We start from the raw sequence: 22,232 nt of genomic DNA, 5'->3' as shown, positions 1-22,232 counted from the left end.
TATTATATTTGCAACATTTTCTTATTAGCATTATGCCACTGCTTTGGTTTTACCTCTGGAAAGGAAGACCAACACAAATCAGAACACATTTGTAATTCAAATTCCAACAACTTTCTGCATTTGATGCAGATGTGATCTGCAAATAGGAGATTATAGAACACAAGAGCTGTAGTGTATTTAAAAGGGCCTGTGCAGATAATCCTTTGCGAGACAGCATGTCTTGAACTTCTTGCAAAAAGTATGTAAGATAATCTTTGATTCCAAATTTGGCTTTGTATTTGTCCTACCCAGTTATAGACATATATTAACTGAAAAATCAAATATCTAAAATTAATTTTATCAATTGTTTGAATATTTTCCTTTTATTGTTGCTTAAAAGTCTATGATTTTATTAAGTATTTTTTCTAAATTGCTAGTGCTTGTAGTATATTTGAAGTATAATTATACATTTGAAGTATAATTATGCTTTGTTTTCTTAGAATGTGACTAAATTATCTGTGAAGGATAGACTGGGTTTTGTGTCGAAGCCAGTTACTCCAACAACTGAAAAGGTAAGAAAATGCCTCATATTCTCTCCTCTCATGTATGTTTTCAGTAGAAGCAATTTTTTTATCAAACCCCTTGTGTCAATATTGTTTCATAACTATGAATAAAACAGTTTGTGAAGGATTAGTTTTAGGAAGTATAATAAGTCAAAACTCAGCAGATGGCTAAATTATTATAAGAAGGACAAAAGCTGCTATTTTGTGGGTTTTGTTTAATCTATCAGGTTCCTTTTATTCAGTCATAAAAAGAACTGGATATGTTCCATAATCCTGACATGTTTAGAAGTATACAAAAATAAGTTTTAAAAATAAATAAATTTTGACATTACATATGACAGTATAGAAAGCAGTTCTATAAAATGTTTCTGGGCTTCTGTGCCCCTTAAAAGATGATGCTGTAAACATTTACCGTTTTATTTGGTTTTACAATTTGCAGTACTTGTGAAAAGATAAAGGTGGAAATTAATCAGTATAGAAAGGACAAAGGTAAGGGGGGAAAGGTGCATCTGAATTGTGGTTATGAGCTATGTATTTTGGCCAGTGTTTCCAATTTCCAGAATACAAGTGGTTAATGTGTTTACTATAGTAGCAAAGTTTGTAATGCATGTTTTCAGATCTATTTAGCACTTCAGGGGATAGGCTTCCCCAATGTTTTAACATTCGAGAAAACTTGTGGTAGAAAGACAGGATTTTACCTCCTAACAGGCATCCTCTGTCTAGGTGTATATCTTTTTTATTGGGAGTTAGCTTGACCTGAAATAAATGAAGCATCCACTGTATTTCCCCACACACATCCCCTCCCACCCCTTTTCATTATGGTGGTTGATGGATTAAGTGGCATCCAACAGGTAAAATTCACTCCAGAGGTGCTTAACATAGAAAGGCAACAATACTTGAAGTTGATCATGTTAATTGTCTTATTAGAGAATGCATCTTTGATTCATTTCAAGCCGAGCAGTCCACCTAAATGCATTGATCAAGGCTTCTTGCCTGTATTTTGTTGTTAGTTTGGTTAGTTCCATTCTTGGTACTCTAAATTAGTTGAAGATAAATACCTTGCTGTGTATTCCTGATCTACATTTTACATACATAATACATGCTTGAGGAAGTCTGCTTCATCTTGCAGCTTGAATGGAAATACTTTCTTTTCCTGATTGTGTAAGAGCTGAGTTATCCTGAAACGCTTTTCTGCAAAGATTAAATTTTATGCTAGAATGATTTTCTGTTCTGTTGTGTTACAGTACAGATGTGATTTTGCTGAGCGGCTGGGCTGTTCACTGGATGTGTTGTGAAACAGCAGTTTCCTTTGACATTTTTAGTAGGATTCTAAAATCTGATTTGACTTACTTTTACCTACTGCTGCCTCTTTACAAGGAAATACCTTGCTTAGTTTGCAGTTATTGTATTCTATAACCATTAGAAATAAAATTACTGACATCCGTCAAAAAACAGAGGTGTCATGTCCTAGATGGTTTTTTTGCATCTGATGGAGTGCACGGTTTGACAAGAACTTTGCAGTGAGAAAGAAGGTAGCTATTCTTCCCAAAAAGCAGGAGGAAAAGGTGCTAAAACAGTCACTGTGAGACCTTGTAGGATCTGTATAGGGACTTAAAGTTTGTGGACTTGTGAAGAGATTCATGCTATTCACACTATTGTTTCTCTTGAATAGTATTAAGCAATTTAGAAGACCTTAGTGTTGCTTTTGACTTTTCTGTGTTGGTGCTGTGGCTTCTCTCTTTACATCTCCTACATAAAAGAGATGAGGAGATGTGGTTCACTCTGCCCTGAAGATAGTTCAGGTTGAAAGGATTGTGTCAACATTTTTGTCTTTGCTTGATCCTCTGTTTGTTTGTCTTGTAGCCTGTCTAAAGCTACTTTGTAATAGAAACTGTATGATTCAGATATGCATACTTAAATGTTCTTTAATAGATTTAGAAAAAAAAATCCTTCATCTTTGTAATGGCCTTCTTAGAGCGTTTTGTACCACCTTCTATAACATGTGTTGATTTCTTTTTGCTGTTGTTTCCTATGCACTCTGTACTCTTGAAAACACTATACAGTGGGAAGAAATAGCATAAATATCACACTGAAGTGCAAAGGGTTTATATGAACCTTTCCTGTTGTAAATTCTTCTAAGTTCTTGGTCTTTTCTGCCTTTCTGTTTCTTGTCTGTCTCTTTTTTTTTTTTTCCCCTTCCTGTTGGTGGGCATTTTGCTATTTTATGGAATGCATGGTGACCACTAGAATCTGCATGCATCTTTTAATTTTCCACATAGATAGGAAGTATTTTTAAACTCCTGGAAATCATACCAATTACATACATTTTTCTATTTGCTAACAAGGTGGACAAGATCGTACCTGTATTATCTCTAGGACTTAGCTGTGGAGTTTTCAATATTAGCATGCCAAGAAAACTCTTTAAGGAACAGGCTAAGAAAACAGAATAGTTCAAATCTTCAGGTATTTTGGAGAGGTGCATAATATGTTTTAGGGAGATGGTGAAGCAGTCCTCAGTGTTCTCAGTAAGTCATGGAGAAATTTCATACTTCATTACAAATGTAGGAAAGAGAACAGAGAGATATAGGAGGCTCTTACTGTGCTGTATAATGTTGAAGACTTCCTTGTACTTGAGTTACTTCTTGCTGATTGTGCAAGCTCTACTTTGCACCAACTGTACATGAAAAGAAACAGTTGTCTCTACGTTGGACCTTAGTCCCTAAAATTATGTTGAACTTTTGCTTGGAAATTTCATGAAATACTGTATTTTGGACTTCAAAACACAAAAACAACAGTTACTCTTGTAAAAATCTCAATCTTCTGTTTCCTTAGTTATGCTCAAATACGTAAATATTTATGTATTTGAAACTTGGAAGTGCATACCAAATCTCAGTGGAGAGGATTTGTAAGCTGGTGTTGATAGTTTACATATCTAATGTAGTGCTGCCTCTTCAGAAATTGTTTAACTTCAACAACTCCAAATATAATTGCTACACCAAATTTTTATATTCCATATCATCAAAGGAGACAAAAGAAAAGACGCTTATATATTTTTGAGCACTCATGCGGGTTTTTTAAAAGATTGAAATTCACTGGCAAAAAAATAAAATGATTTCCTCCTATAGGTTTTATCTACTTCTACTGGCTTGACAAAAACTGTGTACAACCCTGCTGCTTTGAAGGCAGCACAGAAATCTTTGCCTGTTGTTTCCACTTCCGTGCTAGACTCTAATGAAGCACAGAAGAAAAAACAGGTAAATTAAATATGCTTCTTTTTAAAATGGACCTAGGTTGGGAACTTGTGACCTAGAGATAGAGCACTATGTATATTCATCTCAAGAATGGTAGATGAAACTTGTTGCAAGATTAAATTCACTATAATGTTTCCCCCCCCCCCCCCCCACATATTACAAGAAAATTCAGCATTGTTTTGTTATTTTTCAGTGTATGTTCAGGCAGTGTAAGCAGGTTTAAAACTATAGAAATTCAAAATGTGAAACACTTTTTCCTGGAATCAGAATCTACACGTTGAGGTATGAATTGTCTGTTGTGAGTGAAAGGGAGTATAGTATAGTCACTGTTCTTCTCTCTTAAACTATTCTGGAGCTGGCCTCTATTCTCAGTATATTTTGTACATGTGACCATAATGGTTTCTTCAAGAGAACTGAGAATTTTATGACTCTAAATTTTCTTGTTTCAAAGCTATAGTTCTTCTGCACCCACTTTTATTTTTACATAGTGCTAGGCTTTCCCTTTTTATATATGTTAGAAAGGAAATGCAACAAAAATGTATTTGGACTTAATAGGTCACTCAGTTGAAGTTTAGCTTGCTTAGAATTTTCAGGAGAGCATAGCAAAACTCCTTCTTCAGGTTTGTTCTTATCATTTGGAGAAACTAAATACAGGACATTGTTTGCCTTACTGTTTTTTAACCACAAATTATGAATACAAGGTTGCGTACAAACGTAAGTGTTGAAATCAGTATAATTGTTAAAGATTTTGGTCAAGTACTGCTAAATTTCTTTAATTTCTGTCTAATGTAATTTGAACTAGCAGTTTGTAGCTGCATGTGAGTTTTGCCACTGGTCCAGAATTTATAGAAAGCAGTTCTGATTTTGAGATTTCATTTCATGTTTGTCCCCTAACACATACTTTTAGAATTAGAGCCTTTAACTTTCAAGTTAAGATGCTAAATGCCTGTAAAATGGCAAAAACCTTGTAATAAAATTGTTGACTCATCATAAGAGCTATAGAGGTTTTTTTGAGAGAAGACAAATTGTGTCTAAGTGATTGGCTCTTTTTTCATGTGATCTTGTGCTCCTTCCTGCCTTCAGAGATTTCTGTTATGATATACTAGTATTTGTGGGAAGACATCATTTTGTGGGACTGACTCCCTTCCTTTCCTCCTGTCTCGCTATCTTTTTTTCGCATTCATCCCCTTATCTTACCTTCCCTTTGCCTTCAGAAAAATGATTGCACACTGTATTGAAAAACTAACATTTCATGCAGCAGAATTTGTCAGTATTTGGGAAGACATACAGAAACTTAACTGCTATTTCTTTTTCTATAGCTGCTGTGAATTTACAATCTTTGTATAAGATATTCCACTTGCAGTTGATACCAGTTGGTCATCTTCTGCTTCTCCTCTACTACTCCATTAAATATGTAGATATCAAAGCTCTTAAGGGTTTTCTGTTGTCTAAGACTTCTGTATTTGAGAACAAGAAGCAACTGCTTTCTTTCAAGCACCATTAGTAGGCACTGAGCACAGCAGGGGTGGCATCTCATCCTGCTTCTCATTCGGAGTGCAGTATTGTCACTTACTGATCAGTTTCAGTTCATTTTGATTTGCCCATTGCCTGGTCAAGGTTCTTTTGTTGGCAGATGGAGTAGCTGTACTGTTGATTCCCAGTTGGAGCGCTCAGATACAAAAGAGGTGCTTTTCTTTGGATGACACTTCAATTTTAGGAAAAAAAAAAAGTTTTCTTTCTGCTTGTAACGGTTCTGGAGACTGTTTTTTTAATTGATGGGCTTGATTTACAGTTGCTTTCAAAATAATTGTGCTTGCACATTTAAACACTTGCATGCTTTACCTCTTGAAGTAGTGTAATATGTTGCCTTTCAGCTTTCAGTGGAGTTGTGTAAGGTGTTACTTTATATGTGAGCAATAATTAAGTCCTCCTAGCATAGATGTAACTAAAAAAGATAATTAGATCTTTCTTTATTTTGGTGATGTATTATATTCTAAAACATAGTTGGAAATATCAGTACCTTGCATTTCCTGTTACTATTGTTTTATGTGTTCTTGTAAGTTACTACTGTGTAGTTGTCAGGTATAGTGTATTATTCTGGCATTAATGCTTCAAAGTCTAGAAACTTTCTGTAATCTTTTTATGCTTCTAGGAAGCATTGCGACTTCAACAAGATGTGAGGAAAAAGAAGCAAGAAATCTTGGAGAAGCATATTGAAACACAGAAGGTAAAATACTATCATTAAAGACAGTCATCAATTCAGTTATAAAATCTCAGTTCAATTTAAAATATTTCAGAATTTGTAAGAATGAACAAATAAAAGGCCTATAAAATAAGCATTCTCTTAGAATGGAATTATCATACTATTTGAGGTTTATAGTTTTAATCTAACTTGTCCTGTTAGTTCATTTAAATAAAGCCCTACAAACTTACGCAATTTATGTTCAATTTTAACTGATATTGCCTAATTTGGGAGCAACATGCATATGTTTGGCAGAAGGGAAAGCCTCAGTTCTGTTCGACAAGAGCAGGAGAGAATTATGTAGGAAGTGATGCATGACTGCACTTAGGGTTAGGAAGAGAAAAAAAAGCCAAAGTGTCATTTAAGATGAAGAAAATTTTGAAATAATTCAAGTGTGTTAAGCAAATCTGTCCAAATGAATTGGAAATATCAGATGTTCATTTGAAAACGAATCAGACATTCAGACAAAGATTTTAATTTATACAATATGTTAAAAGTCCTTTGTGTTGATTTGTAGGTCAAAGCAAAAGAAATGCAGTATTTGGTTTTTTCCATTAGTTATAATGACCGGTGGAAAACAGATCTGTATTAGTAGCTGAGTAAAAAGACTTTTCTTTTTCTGAACTGGACAGATGCTGATCTCAAAGCTGGAGAAGAATAAAGCCATGAAGTCAGAAGACAAAGCAGAAATCATGAAAACACTGGAAATTTTGACTAATAGCATTACCAAGTTAAAGGATGAATTAAAAGGTGTATCACCAGGAGGAGGGACTCCTTTAAAAAGCATGAAAACTAAAACTCAGGTACTCAGGTTTTGGTTATTAATTGATGAATTAACATGTTTGTTTCAGAGCAATAAAAATAAGTAGTCCCATCAGCAGTATTTAAAATCCAAACTGGTGTATCCTGGAAGAGCTGTTTCCTTTTTCAGACTTGGCACAGTTCTGTAACAGCGAAGTCTTCATTAAGACCACTAATAATAAACCGCAAAAGTTTTCATTACACCAGTGTCACTGGCTGCTCTGTGAGTGCTAACTGCTGGTCATCATTAAATTTCAGAAGCGCTTCTTTTGTCATGTTACTGATGTATTGCAGCACAGTGGGATTTCAGAGACACTGGTTCCAATTTTGAAAATTTGGAAAACCATTATACAGATAATGGATTTTTTTCATCTGGTTGCAGTAGATAATCAGTAAATGGGGGTGAATGGACTTGAGTTTGAAGTTGCCAGTTGGATAATCAAGGTGTTTTTTTTTTTCTTTTAAAGATTCCAGGAAAAAAAAAAATCACCTTTCTTTATCAGTGGTGATGCTTGGTTTCCAACTGTCACAAGCACAAAACCTTAATCTCATGACATCCAGCCTTTGCAAAGATTTCATGCTGTTGTTTTGAATCAACATGTGTAAATGTAAACTGTTTCACAATCCTCTGTAGTTTTTTTATAGTTAGCCTTCATTTGTGATGTCACTAAAATGTTTGGGTCCTTCTTCTTCCATTAGAAAAGTTTCACTTTGGATCAGGACTTCAAATTAAGTTTTCATGGTCACATCTTACCCTGCACCTCAGTGGTTGCAGTGAACATGCGCCTAATTGGGGTTCAGAGATACATTTCTGCTTCATATATATTTTCTGAACTTCAATAATTTTTTTAAGGTACTGTGTCCTGGAAGGTAACTTTTGAGTGCATCAGAGACCAATCTTTTGTTAGCAAAGGTCTTGTTACTTCCTGTGTTTTTTTACTGTGATCTGAACAGAACTACCGTATTAGTGCTTTCGCATCATGATGTTGTAATAAACTTAGATGCTTTATCGCAGTACTGATCATAGATTTTGTGTTAATTCATAGCTGTACTGCCTTTTTCATCTTTTTTTAGTTCATTCATCACCATAACATCTTGAATTTTTATTGTATGTATAGAAAAAATTCCATTAGCTTTGGCTTTGCTTGGTAGTCTAAAAGGTTTGACATCACAAAGCTCAGATGAAAGTTTGACCTTGCCATGAAGGCTCCTAAGCTTGTGCTTTGTATGTTTTTGGAGGTGGAAGCCCAGTGAAATAAGTAGTATACCTGCAAAGTTACAGCTTTTTATTGAACAATTGTGTCGTTAGTAGAGAATGTGAACTGTGGAACTAACAATATCCATAACAATTTTTTAGATGCAGAAGGAGTTACTTGATACTGAACTGGATTTATACAAGAAGATGCAAGCTGGGGAGGAAGTTACTGAATTAAGAAGAAAATATACAGAACTGCAGCTGGAAGTATGTTTGTGTCTTCTTTTGTAGCAATTAACTTTTAATCAAATATTTTCCTTTATGTTTATTAGCTTGCATATTGTATAATGAACTATTTTTATCCAGAGTGCACTATTAAGTTGCATGTAGATGGAGACATTTATCTATAATGTTTTAAAAAACCACTTTCTCTTCTGCAGTGGAATTGAGAAATAGTATCGTCTCTAATTGCAGTTGCTAATCTGTTTAAATTCTGTAGCTATTTAGCTGACATGATATTTTATAGATTTGTGGGTATTAATGCTTTCTTGAGTGTGGAGTGTTTTTAAATTGTTGCGTGAAGGTCGTTTTGTGTTTGACCCAGAAAAGTTAAGAAATACTGCCTAATCTTTTGTTTCTAAGTGTTAGCATCCTTTTAATGAGATTAATCAAAAAGCCCGAGGTGCCAAAAGTAATATTATTAGAGTGTTAGTTTCAAGAGGAGAACTTAACAGAAGCAAATACAGTGTTTGAAGAAGTATTCAATATGTAGAAACACAATTTTTTCTTTAAGTATTTAATTTGAAAAAAAATTGAGATGGCTGTACAAAATTCTTCATATGTGTGTCTAATTTTGAGAAATATGAATACTGGTAATTATTCTGTGTTATATTGCACTTTCTTGCAGTATGTACTTGAATCACTTGATAATCTTACTTCTTTTTACTGTTAAGCAGGGCTGCTGTGTCGCTTAAATCACTCTTGTCTTAATGAAGCTTGGTCATGTCTTACGTATACTGCCTATGAATATGCACATACGTGCAGCCAAGTTGCATTAAATCCTTACTTTAAAACTAAGTTGTTATGCAGCTTTGGTAATTGTGAAAATAGTTTTGCTAATAAATCAAGCCAATTGAATAGAGATGATACAAAAGCTTATGTTAACAGTATATTTTCTGATGGTGAGTAATGCTATATAAGTGTACTGAAAGCTTGTTTATAAATTCTGCATCTCAGAAAATAAGTGAATTGAATGACATGTAAAATAGGAGAAGTAGGTGCACATTTAAGATAAAGTTACAGCTAAGTGCACTAATCCTTCTTCATCTCTAAGTCTGTTTTTATTTTGAGTTAGGTAAAAAAGAGCTCTTTCAGGACAGTAATATTGAAATGACTTTCCTGAATCCTTTAGCAAATACCAATAGAAGTAGATGAAGAAAAACGGGGTCATCAGTAATGCACACTTATGTTTCAGGGAACAGCATGAAATATATCCCTTGTACAGATTACAAGAGGGATAGGAGGTTTTTTTTTCCCTTGGTGTTTGTTTGATTCTTCAGAATTAAAAATTATTTTAGAAACTTGTATTTACACATTGTGCTTGTGACTTTGACTCCCACAATATTTAATGTGTTGTTTCTTTGACTCATAACCTGTTTTTCTGTTCCAGGTGACCCTGACTTTACTGAAAGAAAATCCAAATAGTTTACAGCTTGTTTGTTGAGTCAGCATGCCCTGAATTACTCATTTAAACATTTTTAAATGATTAAAAAACCACAAACAAAGAACAAAACTGGAAAAACCCAAACACCTCAGCATTATGTTTATAAAAAACTAAACAGCAAACTAGAGTAAATTTATCTGAATAATTTAATGAATAAATCCATAAGAAAATTATCTCTTCATGGGTGGCATCACTGATATAGATTAAAGTAGTGCCATTGCTGCTTGAGTTTGTAAACACTGCTTAGGTTTTATTAAAAGTGTGGTGATTTCATTTAACATTTGATTCCTATGGCAGATCTGTTTGAGTTCAGAAAGATGTATTTTCTTGCTGCAAACATTGAAGTTAGATACCTGAAAGTGGTCTTTCAAAGCTTAAAGTAACTTTTTGAAATTATTTTTTAAATTACTGTCCCTGTCATCGGCCTTTTGATTGTTCATGAAGAGCATGTGCTAGTTCTTTAGGTGTACACAGATACTGCGGAAATGGCAGTTTTTGACTACCTAGAGCCAAGTGTTCATTGAATACTTTGTCCTTGGAGATGCCCCTTAGAAGCCTTTGTTCGCATCTCACAATTCTGTGGCCAAAAGCTCTTAGGCTGCAATAATTCTGGTCAGAATAAAGGTCTTGCCTAAACTTCAGAGACAAACGGATAAAGAGACTAATTAAGTAGTTGGACACCATATCAAGAAATTTTGATAATGACATTTCAGTTATGCAGCAGTTGTTTTTTCCTATGAGGAGTTAATCTTCACAGATAAGGGCTCTTTTGATACCTGGTTTTGGTTTCCTAGTTCTGTCCTATTATTGGTCTGGTAATAATTGACCTTTAGATAATTAGCTTTTGAATGTTACTTAAATGTTCACCTTCTGTTATTTTAAGACCTGCAAACTGCTCTTTCTGGGGCTTTCTTGGGGATGTGTTTTTAGGAAACATCAGAATATGTGTTTGTTAATTCTATCTAACCACGTAGACGGTGAATTTTAATCTGTCACTGTTACGTGTAAACATCTTAGGCTGCCAAGCGAGGGATTCTCTCTTCAGTTCGCGGCAGAGGGGTTCACGCGAGAGGCCGGGGTGCATCGCGTAGCCGAGGCAGAGGAATCCGGGGCCGGGGCAGAGGCAGAGGAGTTCCTGTGCACGCGGTGGTGGATCATCGGCCCAGGGCTCTGGAGATCTCCGCGTTCACCGAAAGTGACCGAGAAGATCTTCTGCCTCATTTTGCGGTATGTCACAATTGCACTCTTTTTCTTCCCTTTGGATAACATACTTCCATTGGATGACTTGTTCTCTCCTGATTCAGTTCATCTGGAAATATTATGTAGGAATGAATCTTTAGCATGATATGCAGAGGATGCATTAGGAAAAGGTAAAACAGGAAAAATACACTGTTGCTTCAACTAGTTGTAGCTGTAATCACATGGCATTTACAAGGCTTTTTTTTTTTCTTAAAAAGACAAACAGGTTGTAATATTTACTTGCTCAGGACAAATGTAAATTTTTTACAGTTTTTTTAGGTACAGAAAAATAAAATAACTGAAGGAATGGTGAGAACAAAGTTTGATTTATTGCCAAACTTTCAGTACCTGAAATCATTCTGTCTTTGTTGAAGTACCTTAACAAGTGCTTAATGAAAATTTTCTTCAAGCATTTTCAGTGTTTTTGCCCAACTTTCTGAATTTAAGAGTCAGAATGAAAAATTGTGCAGTCATATGTACATCTTGAAAAGACATCCAAACATTTCTGTCTAATCATATACTTAAGCTTAAGAAGTCAGATATTTTTCTACTTTTTTTTTTTCTGTTTTCAGTCTAAAAAATGATAAATGGACATACATAATTTTTAGCAAATTTTTCTTTGCAAATATAATAGTAAAAAATTAACATAAATTTATAAAACCCCTTATCCTCCATTAAAAAAAAAGAGTACAATAAAAGCAATTTTTTTTATTTTGTGGAATAAATGATAAGAATATAATGGGAATCTCCCATCTGTGCCACCCTCCGCTGTAATTGTTTGGGGTTTTTTCCCCAACATTTAATTGCTGTGGTCCTCTCTGAAGGGAGAAGTCCAGGAGACAGTTAGTCCACTAAATTCTACTCCAGTCAGACTACTTAATATTTCCTGCCAGGCAGTCATGCAGGAAGCTTTAAAAACAAGAAAAAAAATCAAACAAGGGCCTGTCTCTCTTTTTATAGGAAATTGACTATCTTTAACAAGCCAAAATATTAATCAAAAAGAACCTTAGAAACATGAACGAATATAATTCCATTCACAGTGTTAGTAGGATATCACTGAGAAAAAAAATTAATTATTTCATTTTGCAGGTTGCAAATTTGCTGTTTTAAACTTACTTCAGATTCCATTGGAAATGCTCTGAGCTGTATTTCTGGTTTTGTGATGTGATGCAGCCCTCTGCACACGAGCCGTGCAGTTCACTTACACAGATGTGGTTTTTTGGTTGGTCTTAGCAGCTTACAGTGATGGCAGCGTCAAAGGTAGCAATACCATCGCAGCCATTACAGGAACAGATAAGTCATGTTATTAAGATGCTGAAACACAGTTAAGTTTTCAAACTTTTTCTGCAGTTCCTGTAGAAATATTTCTGAGGAAGAGTTTCATAATAGGCTAATGTAATTGTTTCAAGATCCCTTCTTTCTAATCAGAAGAGAAATACTAAAGCAGAACAGCCTATTTCTATAATAGTTTTACCTCATACCTATAGGAATTGGGAAATCCAGAAACAAGAGCACTTTGATGGTTTAGAAGTGCAAGTACAAGTAACTGTATTCTTGGCTAGGACTAGTTCTCTGGCATTAAGGCATTAAGACTGTGAAGTATACACTGTTCCAGTTTTCTACTTTTTTTTTTTTAATGACATTTTATTTAGTACTGCATTTTTAGGGGTGGGAGAACTATTTTACTAAACTTTTTTTTTTGTTTGTTTATTTATCAAAAGCAATATGGTGAAATTGAAGATTGCCAGATAGATGACTCTTCTCTCCATGCGGTGATTACTTTTAAAACAAGAGCAGAAGCTGAAGCTGTGAGTACAGTCTTTCTTGAAAATACACTGTGGCATTCAAATACTTTCTGTTTATGTTACACTACTGTATTTGATTAAATGTAATACTGTTAACCATTTTAAAACTATTGACACAAAAGTGTAAATCCAACAAAAGTGTCAGAACTGAAAGGTACTGAAATACTTAAGAAATTAAGTTCATAGCGAAGCGAGGTGCAGGATGTTAGAGGGAAATTAAGAGAAACACTTAGGAATTTATATTTAGGTGTCTTGGTTTATCTTCATTTAGTTGCCAGGTTTTTTCACCTGAAGACTTGGTACCCTCATAGTCTACCTGGAATTTCACTGACATCCTCCACAGTCAACCTGTATATTTACTTGGGGATCAGTTTGGTTTACCTTTGTCTGAAAACCCGTGGTAGTGTAAATGGGATTTGATATGATTCTTTTTTTTTCCCCCTTTTAGAAATTTATTTTTAGAAATTTATTTTTAGAAATTTATGGAATGTTTTTGGAAATTTATGCAAACATCTTTTTAGAAATTTGTGGAATTACAGAAGCATAGAGTTGCAGAAGTAACTAACAGAAACTAAAATCCAGAGTTGACTGAAGTTATAATTCAGTATATTACATATGGATCATTAGAATTTAATACATTTGGCTCAGCAAGACTCCTGCCTTATTTGGTTCATGATATAGGCATATAATATAGGTATATTATGTGATCCTGAACAAATTTATGAACATAGTTGTTCTACAATTTTTTTTTTCTTCTTTAAAATCCTTGTGTCACTGTTGGGATGGAATATTCCTGAAAATAGTAGGGACTACAGAAAGAGTGGATTCATGTTTGCAGTATGGTTGTATGGAACGATTTCAGTTTATGTTTATATTTTGCGCAAATTTTATCTTGTGGAGTTTACCTGAACACAGTTTTCATACCTGGCCAGACTATTCTCTTGTTCATCTTGAGACACCAGTGAGGTGATTGATAGAAAAAACTGCTATTTACAATGCACATTAACCACTGGGAACAATAGTTTTGAACACTTAGAGTATCATTTATGGTTAGATATTTTGATATCCATGTGCCAAAGATGTTTTACAGAAACACAGAATTCTGTTTTGTTTGTGAAACTCATAGCTATAGGAATGATGAGCACTAACTGTATGGAGATAGTATTTATTCTGTAAAAAAGGAGGTACAGTTAATGGTACATGGTGTATACTAACTCATAGGGGAAAAACAGTATTGTACAGCTGTATTGAAGGAACACAGTTCAACAGTGAACGAAAATTCTGTTCAAAGATAAAAGCTGCTGTAATTAGTATATTCATAAATGAATTGAATTAAAGCTGGGATTTTAGTTCTGGTGCTTCCTGGTATTGGCCACTTCCTTTTGCAGTTTCATATTCTTTGACATTGTAGTTTACATAAGAAATACTCTTAAGTGTGGCGAGAAAGTTATGCTTCCCTGAAAAGAAAAATAGGTCACCTAGAACAATAATCCATTTTTGTGAACTATCCAAATAAAGTCTTTACTTCTCCCAGATGGAGTATGATTCAGTGCAAGGATCAGAATCAGAATTCATGATCAATGTTTGAGATGTCCATATTTTAGTGAGCATTAAAACATTTAATTGTCAGCTTTGTGTTTGATTAGACTTTGTGTCTAATTTCACCTTCATTTTTAATGAAGATTTCATGAAAACTGGGTTCAGTCAAATCTGGGAAAGTTTGTATTTTCTTTAAGATATTTTACATATTAAATGTATTTCCATTGGCATCCCTGTGTTTACAACTAAAGCATTAAGACTGGTAATTTGAGAAGTTGTAGAAAAAAAAACCTCATCATTAAAAACCTCTGCTGAGGCAAATTGTGAGGTAAATGCAGCTAATATTTTACCATCTTAAATGAAAATAGGCCTAGGCTTTATGATCATATATGTTCTAGCCTAGAAGGAAGAGGAAGATTCCCTGTTGTAAAACATTGCATTTTTATGTAGTAGTAATTTCTTCCAAAGATTACAAGTTATTTCTGGGCCTAAATGTCACTTATAAGTACTTCTGAAAATTCTAGTTATGTGACATTGTGATGAGACCATGGACAAAAAGCTCCTGAGCTGCATTTTAATAAGCATAGAATCTTTTAAATTTATCATAAATTTATATGTACAGATTTAAAATTTATACCTGGGGACTTTAATATCACACAATTCATGTTCAGATGTCATTGAACATGTAATTGTTTCTACATTTCACATTATGCTGTACTTTCAGATTGTACTATAAATCTTTTGTGACCATGACGGTTATTTCGGAATGTTGCTAACGCTGATTTATGCTCATTCATGTTACTTTAATTCGAACATAGTATTTCTAAAGCAGCCACTTAATGCAGCTGGTACTTAGAAAGACATGAATATCCCATAAGTTAAAAATTTTTACATTTCAATTACAGCTTTACAGGAAGTGGAACGTTTTCCAGTAGATTAAATTGTAATCACAAAGGGGCTTTTTTTCAGTTGTTTGGTTGTTGGGTTTTTAAAAACAGGTTAAATCATTTGTAGGGATGTCTTACTTCTTCCACTAAGTTGTGCATTAACAGTTTTGTGTCTGTCTTTGAAAGGTGAGGAACCCAGCAAAATAAAAACCAGGAAGGTGTTGGTTCAGTATGTTACCCACATTACCAAATGATTTATGGTTTTCCAAGCTTATTTTCTTCTGAGTGTATTTTCATCTTTTTCCTCAAAAGATGTATGAATTGTGTGTGCAGTGAATGAAGTTGTTTATTTAACCTAGTAACAGTACTTCAATATGAATGTATTGCAACTTAGGCTTTCTTTTGTAAAGTCACGTGTCACTAAGATAGTTAAACTTGTTTTAGGCTGCAATTCATGGATCTCGTTTCAAAGGACAAGAGCTAAAGTTGGCATGGAACAAGCCTGTTGCTAGTTTGTCAGCTGTTGAAACAGAAGAAGCTGAACCTGATGAAGAAGAAGTAAGCTTGCTTTTTCTTTATTTTCTATTTTAATTTTTCTAAGATGAAGTAATACAGCTTTTTCAAAGCTAAAACCAATGAATCTGTGGATTCATACTTGTACTTTTTAATCTAACATTTTGATATCAGAAAGTAGATTTCTGTATATTTCTTGGGGTTTAGGGTATTGGAAGTCTAGATAGTTTGCTTTTGCTTGCAGAAATATTTCATTTCTTAGATAACAAAAAACTGTTGAGGATATATCTAGAAAACGGAAGGAACAGGTTTGAACTTGCATGAGAGAGATTGTCGATTTTGTCCAAAACATGGATTTGTGCCATCTCGTTTTGGCCCTAATTTCTTAGAGGATCATATTTTAGACTCTAATTTTCCTTTATAGATATGGCTGAGAGGATACGGTTGAAAGAGTAATTCAGAGCATTTTCTGACTTCATTCAAACATCTAAAGTACCCTTTCTGAGTGTTACTTCGTCCTGGTCCATAAGAGATACTAAAGCCATGTCCAAATAATTGGTTAATGTAGGAGTAGTGGGGCAATATGTATTGATGCAATCTAACTCATTACACTCAAAATACCTAGGTTTGTGAATTCAGAAAAATAAATGTCACTGGGGATAAAGTCAAGCAATCTTTTTCCAAATTTATTTACTGTCAGTTAACTGTATTCACATAATTGGCATAGAAAAGTTGAAATGGAAATGCACCTTGACTTACTTGATGACAGTATTTTGTCCGCATCTTTTTCCTGTGGCATTTGGTTGATCTACCACAGAAGCAGCTTAACAAGTTTGATTTGATACAACCAAATTTAGTTTGTTTTCTTACATTGGTGGTGTTCGCTTTCTGTTTTTTTCCTGAAGAAAGTCACTTTGTCTGCTGGCTTCCTGTTGCCAAAAATGCCCATTCATTTTTTGTGTGCCAGTTGAAGATAGGTACCTCTCATATTAGACGTTTGTGCATTCCAGTTTACTGAGTGCTCCTTTCTTCGTGTACACAAATCTCAAGCATTGTCAGATGGTCATGAGCTGTAAGTGAACAAGAGACTATATTATGGAATCTTCACAGCATCTTAGGTATTTTGTCGCATCTCCTTCAGGGAAGTATTGCCTTGGAAGATGAACAGCAGTGTGTTGATGCAAGGAGTCTTGATGCAGTTTTGAGAGGTCTCATTGAGTAGCCACTTCACTGAGACTTTTTGTGTAGTGAAGGAGGGGCATGCAGGGATAGGCAAACATTTCGGCAGAAGAAAGGAAGGAATGTACGTATTCATTGGTAGGTGAACTACAGAGAGATCTGTCTTTTAACTGCCTTAGCTAATTATTCTTATGGAAAATGCCTAAGAGTTGAACTCTGATCAAAACCCTTAGCTGTTCATGGGTTCTGTCTGCTTGCTACTTACTTAATTTGTTTTATAGCAGCAGTTGTAAGCGCATGAAAAAGTTTTTCTTCATTATTCCATATCTGTAATGCCATGTTAGTTCAGCTGAGTCCTATGCTAGAGAAGGTAGCAGGCTTAAGACTTGAATGAAAGTGAGTACTTTGTCTCAAAAAAGGAAAAAAAAGCTATATAATTCAGCCAAGTGAGATTCTTAATAACAAAACATGGTTCCCAGTCCATTATGTAAATAAGAGGAAAGTCTTTTGGACTTGAGCACTTTAGAAAATCCCTGGTGAGTAGGCAGCTAATTCTAAAAGCATCTGGTCTTCCTAGATGCCTTATGTTCTACACCTGGGTGCCTAGCAAAAGAGTTGACTCTACTGAGTCAACAGTTGATCCCTAAGAAGAATATAAAATGTGTAAGTAGAGATAAGCTTTTAATCATCAGGGGTTTGCAGTTGAGGGACCTCTTGAATCAGAGATGTGGTGTCTTTGTAGTTTATAGTTGAAAGGCCTTGACATGTGTTTATTGTATTAATTTATCTGGTCTCTTTAAAATCTGAGTAGCATTTGTAATATCCTGTAACAAGGAATGCTAGTGTTCAGCTGTGTCTGTCCTGAATAAGTATTGTTCTATTGGATCAGCCACCCACATGTTCTCTCTTCACTTTCTTTAAGATACTTAATATGCAGGGACACTGTCATAGTTCGCCTCAATTATTTTATCTCCCTGTAATTGTTCCCCTGTATGGAAGCCTGGCTTTTTGATCATCTCTACTACCACTCAGTCTTGTGCTCTGTAGCGTTCTGCACTGTGCACTGCCCAGGACTACTCCTCTTTGAGTGTTGCAATGTTGTATTTTGGCTCACTGAATACCAGGAAAGAATCTATGTTGTCAGAAAGCTTCTGTGTTTTAGTCAGGGTCAGACTATGCAGGCGTGCATTGATAGACAGGTCAGGTGTCAACAGAGCTCCTTTTGAAACTGTGCTTTTCCATATGCGAGAGTAATGAAGAACATAGTTTCTCCCTCTTGTAAAAGAGCCTGCTGGAAAGAGAGAAGGCTTAGTTCTAGGATTTCTTTAGCCTAGAGTCTCTTCTCTCTCAGAAGACTTCATAATTTTGCAAATCAACCTTCACACCTCCTGCTGAATTTGGAAATACTATAGCAAAAAACCTACAATTCCTTAGACATGAAGAATAGGCAAGAAAGAACACGGCTGCTATCTAACAGCTGGGCAGTTTTGCTAGGGAAAGACATCCTTGTGTTTTAGTCCTTTCTTTAGCTATGGCAGTTTGCTGTGTTAGATGTAATCGTCAAAAACTTTCCAAGATAGGATAGTTTATATACACCTCTGTGCCTATATGTAGATAGAAATTAAGGCAACTTAAATTCAAAGGCTTTGTAGTCTGTCAAGTTACTATGTTATGGAACAGAATTGAGAATATACTAATACAGTTTGTCTGAATTTCTCTAAATACCTGTCTCCCTGCCTAGTTTAAATTTTTATATTGATTTCAGTCTTGATTAAGCTCTCAAAATAAAAAAATCCCAGATTCAGCCTTTTTGATACTGTGGAATATGTGGATTAAGCTCTTGGATGAAAACAGGCAAAGATACTATGAACATGCAAAAAAATCATTAGTTTTCAGTATAGCATATTAAGTTTCATGGGAATATAGCAGCTTGGACATGAATGATATGCTGAAGAATCAGAAGAGCTGTTTAAGAATGAGGTACATGTGTCATGGTCGTCTTCAAGTCTATTGAAACAAGTTTCATTTGTCATTTAGTAATATATGTTTATAAGACATACATATCCAGTGTACTTTATTGAAAGCATTGATGTTTACCTATTCACAACCAAATTTTCTTCTGTATTAAAGTGCAAGTGACAGAGATTTGTATTTCGCCTTTTGATTTTTAACATTTTTTGATATAATGGTTGTCATATTTTTCTCTTGAAGTTTCAGGAAGAATCTTTGGTGGATGACTCACTGCTTCAAGATGATGATGAAGAGGAAGAGGAGAATGAATCTCGTTCATGGAGAAGATGATTCAACTGATCAATAACAATGCTAGAGCTGCACCTGTGTTGCATTAGTATTACCTAATGTACTTCTGCATCTTTGTATTAAAAGGGGTTTTGTGATGAAGTTGGATTCAGATATAGATTAAAAAGCAGCTGGTGGGTTATACATTTTGAGAGATTGATGTTTGAGTTACATTTCAGTAAATGATTGCTAAAGACATCATACTAGGAACATATGCAATGTTTTTATTACATAGTTCTACAGAAAGTTACAGAATTCTTTGGGTTCTTTGTAATTTACTGAATTGGTCAAACACAAATGACCAAAAGTTGTTATAACATAGATAATTTTTGTTCTATTCCAGATACGGAATGAAAATTTGCATTTAAAATCTTTGTGAATGTTTTCAGAAATGAATAGATAACAGTACTAAACTGAAGTCTCTAAAGTTATGTATTCATAATATTGCATAGTAGTATGCTTAGGCTTTACTATGTACTAGCCTTTTGTTGGATTTGTGTACGTATTTTACCTATGGGTTTTAATGATAAAGTGTATGACTGCTTTGCATATAAGTCCTTATGACTTTAAGATGTTAAAAAAATAAAGAAATGGAATGGTCTTAAAAAAAAAAAAAGAAAAAGAAAAAAAAAAAAAAAAAAAAAACACAAAAAAGCAAAGAAAAAAAAAAAAAAAAAGAAAAAAAAGAGAAAAGACCATTCCAGATGGCAACCCCCACCCCCATGTTCACAAAAGGAGCTTGAATCACTATCACTTACACTAAAATAATACTGAAATAATACTGAATATAGAAAACCAATCTCAATCGTGTTTTATCTACATTAACACATGGTGTGCTCTTCATAAAAACTTTTGGATGTTCTGAATTTAAAGTGATGCAAGTCAAATCTTGAATAGAATAATACTCTCAACAATAAGGAATTTTTAAAATATATCTCTAGAAGAAAGTTTGATGCCACAAAAATAACATGCAGTACTGAAACATAATTTAGAAAAATATGTGAAGAGAATCTGAATACTTTCTAGGTAATAGTCTAAAAAATTGAGTACACAGCTAATACCTTTTAATATTCCTGTGTTTTTATGATTACATTTTTTATTTTCAAAAGTAACACTTGGAAAATCCTGTGCTCACACTACAGCACATATTCACCATTCAAAAGTACGTGAAATGTTAGTGTACTCTACAGAAAATCTTCATTGGCTCTTTCTAGCTGGTCTTTCTGGTATATGAGTTTCTTCTTAGGAAGGGAAACTGCCTACGCTTTTGCAGTAAAGGACCTCTCAGAAAGACTTGGTTTTATTTCTACTTAGTGGCGTTTTGCTGGACTGGTTTGAAAAGGAAACCCATTTGTTAAGTATTAAATTCTTGGGTTTTGTTTTTGTTTGGAAGGGAGTGGGTGGGCTGTTGTTTTGATTTAATATTTCCCCCCCATTAATTCATTAACGAGTGCATCCTAAAACCACTGTCTTACTTATCAAATAGATGGATATGAGCCTGTACCACCGTTCACTTAAGTGTTGGATGCAATGATCCTTGTGGGTCCCTTCCAACTTTGAATATTCTGTGATTTTGTGATAGTACTTCAGTTAATAGGGTGTTTTCTTTAGTCCATGTTTTTGTCTTTTGCTAGAAAGAGGGGGAGAACTGGTATAAGTCGTGTCCCTGTTTGGTTGTTTTGGTTTTTCTTCAATTCCAAAGTAGGAATGGAGGAAAGTAGAAGTAGTAGCATTCTAGAGAGAAGAGCTTAAGCTGTAGAATTTTTGTTTGTGCTTTTCAGTTATTTGAAGGGATTTCAAGAACTGGATCCTGGTTTTTTTGTTGAGCTTTTGGTTTGGTTTGATTTTTCCCTCTGCCCTGATGTGTATGCATATCTTGTTGCAAAAAACATGCACTTAAATTTTTGTACAGTCCTAGTTTCACATTGAAATGTCACAATTGACTGCCATGCTTGTTACACTAAGTTCTAAATTTTGCCATAAGGAATTGTATTTGGGAAATTGATTTCCTTTTACACTGAATTTCAGGCAAAATAAAATATTTTAAGAAACTTTTTATCCCATGCTCTGAATGAGCTGTTCTAATTCACTGAATTAAGTACAAACTTTCCTACTTTTTAAATTAATTTAGTACAATTGAAGTGCCAAATTGACAATCCATGATGTGGAGATTTTTTGTGTGTTGTCTTACAGAGCAGGTACAGCACAGTAAAACACTGTCCATGCTCCATAAAGTGTTTGTGCGGCGTGCTTTGCTGCTCAAACCTGCCTTTTCACTGCAGTCACTCAACACAAGCTAATGGCAACTATAAGTGTGCTTATTACATGGATGCTTCTTACAAATCATCTGAAATTGCTGTATCATATAATTTGAAAATTTGGGTTCTGAGTTTGCCTGCTTGTTTTGAATTCAGCCTGGTAATGCATCCATCCAAGATTGATTTCGTTGAAACTTTGCACCCTGCAAAGGAGGGAACCTTTTAAAATTCTTTCTATCGCCTTCCTTCTGCAAACTTTCTACTGGTGAGTATTTTGTTCCCTGCTGTTACCTTGTGACATTCTGAATGGTTGAAAAACACCTGGATCAGAATGGCTCGGTTTATTCTCACTTTAAAACCAACCCCAGTCAAAACCAATATGTGGTCATATGTCATTCAACATAAGAAAACAGTGTCCCAGTTGCAATCTGAATGGATTCTATACAGATTTCTGTCATTGTCAAATGATTCCTTCATTTGATTTCTTGTTTGCTCTGTCTTCCTTGGTCTAGTTCTGCTCTTCCCTCCATCTTTTTGCTGCTACCTTAGCCAATGCTTGTCAGTTCAGTTCAGTCAGATCCTTATTAACATAGCTTACAGTGAAATCTTTTGTCACCTGGAGCAGCATCCTTGTTTCAGTCAACAAACCAAACATCCTGCTGGCTTGGTTTTCTTCAATACAGCTTTTCAAAATTTCCATGGAATAAAACGTAACGTTTAAGAAGGTATGTTATTTTCCTCTTGGATGCTAAAGGACTTG

General features: G+C 34.6%; 1 protein-coding gene across 3 annotated transcripts in view; it reads left to right on the top strand.

The window, feature by feature from the left end:
* The window catches only part of RBM26 (RNA binding motif protein 26), a 49,511-nt gene extending 28,241 nt beyond the window's left edge, over positions 1–21,270 (top strand). For 2 of the 3 annotated variants that reach the window (XM_041471225.1, XM_041471223.1), the window contains exons 14-22: positions 480–551; positions 3,668–3,796; positions 5,946–6,020; positions 6,668–6,838; positions 8,194–8,298; positions 10,772–10,981; positions 12,715–12,801; positions 15,669–15,782; positions 19,128–21,270. In XM_041471225.1, the coding sequence (XP_041327159.1) occupies positions 480–551; positions 3,668–3,796; positions 5,946–6,020; positions 6,668–6,838; positions 8,194–8,298; positions 10,772–10,981; positions 12,715–12,801; positions 15,669–15,782; positions 19,128–19,217 (1,053 nt within the window). In that variant the 3' untranslated portion in view covers positions 19,218–21,270. The remainder of the gene's footprint in view (positions 1–479; positions 552–3,667; positions 3,797–5,945; positions 6,021–6,667; positions 6,839–8,193; positions 8,299–10,771; positions 10,982–12,714; positions 12,802–15,668; positions 15,783–19,127) is intronic. The other variant, XM_041471226.1, reaches the window with a different exon arrangement.
* Positions 21,271–22,232: the final 962 nt, after the last annotated feature.

The sequence above is a fragment of the Pyrgilauda ruficollis genome, unplaced genomic scaffold (genome assembly GCF_017590135.1).
Source record: "Pyrgilauda ruficollis isolate IOZ18807 unplaced genomic scaffold, ASM1759013v1 scaffold26, whole genome shotgun sequence".
Classification (NCBI taxonomy): Eukaryota; Metazoa; Chordata; class Aves; order Passeriformes; family Passeridae; genus Pyrgilauda; species Pyrgilauda ruficollis.
The sequence above is the reverse complement of the archived record's forward strand: the minus strand, read 5'-3'. Positions and strand labels throughout refer to the sequence as shown.